At 43.0% G+C, this 6110-nt stretch overlaps 1 protein-coding gene across 1 annotated transcript in view; it reads left to right on the top strand.

Annotated features, from left to right (window-relative positions):
- Positions 1-1572: 1572 nt before the first annotated feature.
- LOC107571006 (uncharacterized) overlaps positions 1573-6110 on the top strand; it is an 8263-nt gene continuing 3725 nt past the window's right edge. The window contains exon 1 of the mRNA XM_016257289.1: positions 1573-1914. Within this exon, the coding sequence (XP_016112775.1) occupies positions 1573-1914 (342 nt within the window). The remainder of the gene's footprint in view (positions 1915-6110) is intronic.

Below are 6110 nucleotides of genomic sequence, written 5' to 3'. Positions count from 1 at the left end.
CTAGGCTACTAAAACGAACACAAACTTAAAAATGATAGCAATTTATGCAAAAAATTGATGGAAAGCTGGCAACCTGCATGTTTCTTACCTTGACCAACTTCTTCCATATGCATCAATTTTCTGTTCTGATCTCAACAAGTCTGGGCAAACTAGCCTATTGAGTAGCACCCATCAGAGGCCGCATTTTTATGATGTTATCATGTAGATTTCTTACAAAGTATTTTACAGTATTTTAAAACTACAAAAATACAAAACACTAAAGTATTTTGATACAAAATACGAAGCCATTTTCATCAACCCTATCAAATACAAATTGCAAAATACTATTTTGTATTTGAAATACGTATTTGAAATAAATGTATCATAAATACTGCCCATCCCTGAGAGTGTCCACCTGCTTGTTTAAATCAGCCACGTGGTCCTCCAGCTGCTTAACTCAATTTTTGCTGCTGGGGTTCGAACACTCCTCCTCCTCCTCTGGAAGCGATGGCTCGTCAAAGACGTCCTGGTCCTCATCGAGGTCCAGGGTTGACACCATTGGTTTGGACGGGTTTGACGCCCTCAAGCTGGCAAGATCTCCCAAGATCTTTTTGCGCTTGCAGGCCCTAATCGCCTCAGATCGGGCCCCCTTGGTGAGCTCTGTGTGGGTTTTGAGGTGGCGGTCCAGGCGGGTGGTTTCCTTCTTGCAGCCAGCAATGGGGCAGGTGCCCTTCCTTATATTAACCCTGCCGGATGCGATGGAGAAAAGGAGCTTTCGCTCCGTCTCGTTGTTCACTTTGTGCATCAAACGCAGATGCAGGCTAAGCTGATGAAACCCTCTGAGGCACAGAGGGCAGTCCTCGACAGGTATGTTTTCTTTTTATCTGTATCTTTCTCACGAAGAGCACAGAGCCAAGACCAATACTAAAGTCAGGGACACTGCGCATGCAGGGGTCACTCATAACCTTCCGGATCCAATTTGCAGTCTGTTTGATCCCACTTTCAGTCTAATACATTAGAGTGCACTTACCAGTCAATTTTTTCATTTTCTAGTCTGTCTCCACGGAGAAAACAGGTAAGCAAGTGAGCATCCCAGTTGCAGCTTATTCAATGGGCGTTCTGTATGGGGTCCGTGGATGCATGTATTCACACATTATATATTAGCACTTAATATTACATTAATTAATGAAACACCTCGACCGAACTTTAACCATTTATTGAACAATTTAAAAAACATTTCTTACGGAACATATTTTAAAATGAAAGAAGAAACTCTTTACATTAACATAAAACGATTTACATTAGCAGTCATTAAAAAACGCCTATAAAAACACACTTTTTATATTGAAACATTACTTTTTTCTGGAACTGGAACTGGAACGTTTTAAACAAAAGAAAAATTTTAAATAAATTGGTGAAAACAATCGTTGGGAAGTCCTCCACCGGATCCATTAGGCCCTCTCTAAATTCCTCTGTAAAACAGACAATCAGGTTAGTCTACCATCAACTGCAACATTATAAGAAATTAGATTATAAACTAATTCTTACTCAGAAAATCTATCAATTTTGCATCCACTGCAGGTGGGGCAGATGATGCCGTGGATGAGGCTGCAGCAGGTGGTGGGGCTGACACCTGATGTGGTGGGAACACCTCAGCTGGTGGGAACAACACCTCAAGAAGTGCCACCTGAGAGAGAGCATCCTCCACCTCCTGTGTTGGCGCAGCCCCCAGCCCAGATGGTGGGACCCGGACTTCTGGTGGTGCGGCCTCCTCCAACTGGGGTGGGTAAGGCCCAATTCATATGGCCTGTTGGCCCCAGACCCGAGAGGGTGGGGCGCAGACCTGAAGAGCCACAGGGGTCTCTGGTGGTGCTGGCGGCGCCGGTGCTGCTCGTGGGGGCCCTGGCCTTGTGTGGTCCACTGGAGGGCCTTCTGGTGGGGCTTCTGCCAGGGACTCCTCCTTCTCCTCATGAAGGCTCGTAGCCAGCAGGACCTTCGGGTCTGTGGGCACGCAGTGCATCGATCTGCTTCATCGAAGCCCTCCACCTCATGGTGTGGAGGGCCTCCATGCGTTTGGCCTTCTGAAACAGAAAATGTTTGTTAACGCTTAAATTACGAATACATGTAAAGGTATTTCACATATTGTTAATTTAAAACATAACTGGTCAAAACTTACCGAGAGGTCATTGCGAGAATTGGTCACATGCCGGTCACTGAACTTGAATGTATTGCCACATATTGGGCAGACCTCATTGAGTAGAAGCACTCTGGAACAGGCCAGCTTGATTAAAATTGCCCGTTCCTCCAGATTAAACACACAGTGTGTGATTCTTAGATGCTGGCGAATATTTGAATAATCCCTACGGCAAAGTGGGCAGTTCACCATCTTGAATGATCTGGAAAATACAGAAAGACATAAAACTGTATAATTTGCATAAGAAAACTGACTCCACAAAGATATTATGTACATAATATTGAAACATCCCATGTGCAATTTATTTGACGGGAGGTTCATAATAGGTTGATGGACATATGTAAATAAAGTTAACAATTCAAAGAAAGGTGTCATTTTTTTACTGAAACCACCTCTACTGTACTCACCACACTCAGCAGAATCCATTCATGTCCTTTTCGTGTCAAAATAGTGTAATCTTTGTCTAAAAATGAATGTCCACGGAACCACTATGAAGGGCCTGCTTCTTTAGGTTTGATTTAAAATAACAGTCATATTGGGGCCAGGGCCTAGGGGCTTCGAATGCTTGACCGTGGGACCCTCAAGTACCCCGTGAAAAAGGGCCAAAGCTCTCAGCGTTTGGGAAGACCTTTAAAAAATCTGCAGAAATATTCAAGGAAAAATACAGACATGTGCTGGCCCCTTTTCTGACTTTTTGACCCCTAAAGGAGGTTGTAGGGTCACCAAACTTTTCCGCCCGATCGAGGGGGTCCCCTTGAGACAAAGATTTCGAATTCGGCATGATCGGAACCCTGCTAGTTGTTGCAGTTAAAACATCCCAATTCCAATGTATTCAGCAGTTTCGAGAACACACATAAATAAAATCTATTTTCCATAAGTATGAGTGATATTGTTGATGAAACCACCTCTACTGTACTCACCACACTCAGCAGAATACATTCATGTCCTTTTTGTGTCAAAACAGTGTAATATTTGCCTAAAAATTTATGTCCATGGAACCACTATGAAAGGCTTGCTAAATAAACTGTAAATGGGATGTTTCTTTATGTTTGATTTAAAATAACAGTCATATTGGGGCCAGGGCCTAGGGGCTTCGAATGTTTGACCTTGGGACCCTCACGTACCACGTGGAAAAGGGCCAAATTCCTCAGTGTTCGGGGAAGACCTTTAAAAAAAATCACCGAAAATATTCAAGGAAAAATACAGACATGCGCTGGCCCTTTTTCTGACCTTTTGACCCCTAAAGGAGGTCGTAGGGTAACCAAACTTTTCCGCCTGCTAGAGGGACCCCTGACGATACGCAAATGGCGCCCTCTAGCCGATCGGCCCTTTCACTAGGCTAAACCCATTCGAATAAGTGGCAAGTGGGATTTATTCAGAAAGGTCCCAGGGGCCCAAAACTCGGCACGGTGGCCCTGAGCGACGTCCCAAAGGCGCCGGGCCCTAGAGCCAAGGGAAAAGTTTGAGGTCTTCTGCACAGAATCTCTCCCTCAGCCCTCTTTGTCTCTTGCACAGTCAGAGCATTTCGAGTGCTTTCATGCTTAAGGAGAAGTGCTTTTGTTCGGAAGGTAGTACGGTATCGTGCTTCGGGGTCGTGAGCGAGGGGCCCCTGAGATGTGAGAATCTCGGATCTTTTGGCCCTATGTGCTATGGTCTCCGAATGGGGGATGTCCCTCTCCCCATTTAAGCGCTTTTTTGAAATGGGGTCAACATTTTTCTATGTACACAAAAGGCCTATTTCTCTCAAATATTGGTTACAAATCTGTCTAAATCTTAAATTACGAATACATGTAAAGGTATTTCACATATTGTTAATTTAAAACATAACTGGTCAAAACTTACCGAGAGGTCATTGCGAGAATTGGTCACATGCCGGTCACTGAACTTGAATGTATTGCCACATATTGGGCAGACCTCATTGAGTAGAAGCACTCTGGAACAGGCCAGCTTGATTAAAATTGCCCGTTCCTCCAGATTAAACACACAGTGTGTGATTCTTAGATGCTGGCGAATATTTGAATAATCCCTACGGCAAAGTGGGCAGTTCACCATCTTGAATGATCTGGAAAATACAGAAAGACATAAAACTGTATAATTTGCATAAGAAAACTGACTCCACAAAGATATTATGTACATAATATTGAAACATCCCATGTGCAATTTATTTGATGGGAGGTTCATAACAGCCTGATGGACATATGTAAATAAAGTCAACAATTCAAAGAAAGGAGCCATTTTTTACTGAAACGACCTCTACTGTACTCACCACACTCAACAGAATCCATTCATGTCCTTTTCGTGTCAAAATAGTGCAATCTTGGCCTAAAAATGAATGTTCACGTAACCCCTATGAAGGGCCTGCTAAATAAATTAGAAATGGGATGTTTCTTTGTGTTTGATTTAAAATAATAGTCATATTGGGGCCAGGGCCAGGGCCTAGGGGCTTCGAATGCTTGACCGTGGGACCCTCAAGTACACCGTGGAAAAGGGCCAAAGCTCTCAGCATAAAAAAAATCAGCAAAAATATTCAAGGAAAAATACAGACATGTGCTGGCCCCTTTTCTGACTTTTTGACCCCTAAAGGAGGTTGTAGGGTCACCAAACTTTTCCGCCCGATCGAGGGGGTCCCCTTGAGACAAAGATTTCGAATTCGGCATGATCGGAACCCTGCTAGTTGTTGCAGTTAAAACATCCCAATTCCAATGTATTCAGCAGTTTCGAGAACACACATAAATAAAATCTATTTTCCATAAGTATGAGTGATATTGTTGATGAAACCACCTCTACTGTACTCACCACACTCAGCAGAATACATTCATGTCCTTTTTGTGTCAAAACAGTGTAATATTTGCCTAAAAATTTATGTCCATGGAACCACTATGAAAGGCTTGCTAAATAAACTGTAAATGGGATGTTTCTTTATGTTTGATTTAAAATAACAGTCATATTGGGGCCAGGGCCTAGGGGCTTCGAATGTTTGACCTTGGGACCCTCACGTACCACGTGGAAAAGGGCCAAATTCCTCAGTGTTCGGGGAAGACCTTTAAAAAAAATCACCGAAAATATTCAAGGAAAAATACAGACATGCGCTGGCCCTTTTTCTGACCTTTTGACCCCTAAAGGAGGTCGTAGGGTAACCAAACTTTTCCGCCTGCTAGAGGGACCCCTGACGATACGCAAATGGCGCCCTCTAGCCGATCGGCCCTTTCACTAGGCTAAACCCATTCGAATAAGTGGCAAGTGGGATTTATTCAGAAAGGTCCCAGGGGCCCAAAACTCGGCACGGTGGCCCTGAGCGACGTCCCAAAGGCGCCGGGCCCTAGAGCCAAGGGAAAAGTTTGAGGTCTTCTGCACAGAATCTCTCCCTCAGCCCTCTTTGTCTCTTGCACAGTCAGAGCATTTCGAGTGCTTTCATGCTTAAGGAGAAGTGCTTTTGTTCGGAAGGTAGTACGGTATCGTGCTTCGGGGTCGTGAGCGAGGGGCCCCTGAGATGTGAGAATCTCGGATCTTTTGGCCCTATGTGCTATGGTCTCCGAATGGGGGATGTCCCTCTCCCCATTTAAGCGCTTTTTTGAAATGGGGTCAACATTTTTCTATGTACACAAAAGGCCTATTTCTCTCAAATATTGGTTACAAATCTGTCTAAATCTGTGCACTTCTCCTCTGCTGAGATAATCCATCCACCTCTTTCACTGTAATGTTGTTAAATAGAGAAAAACATTTTATATTCAAGTAACTAATAGCATAAATTTTAACCTTATTCTTAAAAAACACAAAATGACCATTAAGAAGGTTTCAAGCATCAAAAGCAGCCCATATTAAATCTATAAGCTGTCTTTAATTGAAAAATATGGATTTTCATGCATACTATATATATATATATATATATATATATATATATATATATATATATATATATATATATATATATATATAT

The sequence above is a fragment of the Sinocyclocheilus grahami genome, unplaced genomic scaffold, assembly GCF_001515645.1.
Source record: "Sinocyclocheilus grahami isolate Dianchi unplaced genomic scaffold, SAMN03320097.WGS_v1.1 scaffold1534.1, whole genome shotgun sequence".
Taxonomy (NCBI): domain Eukaryota; kingdom Metazoa; phylum Chordata; class Actinopteri; order Cypriniformes; family Cyprinidae; genus Sinocyclocheilus; species Sinocyclocheilus grahami.
This window is presented reverse-complemented; position numbering and strand designations above follow the sequence as displayed.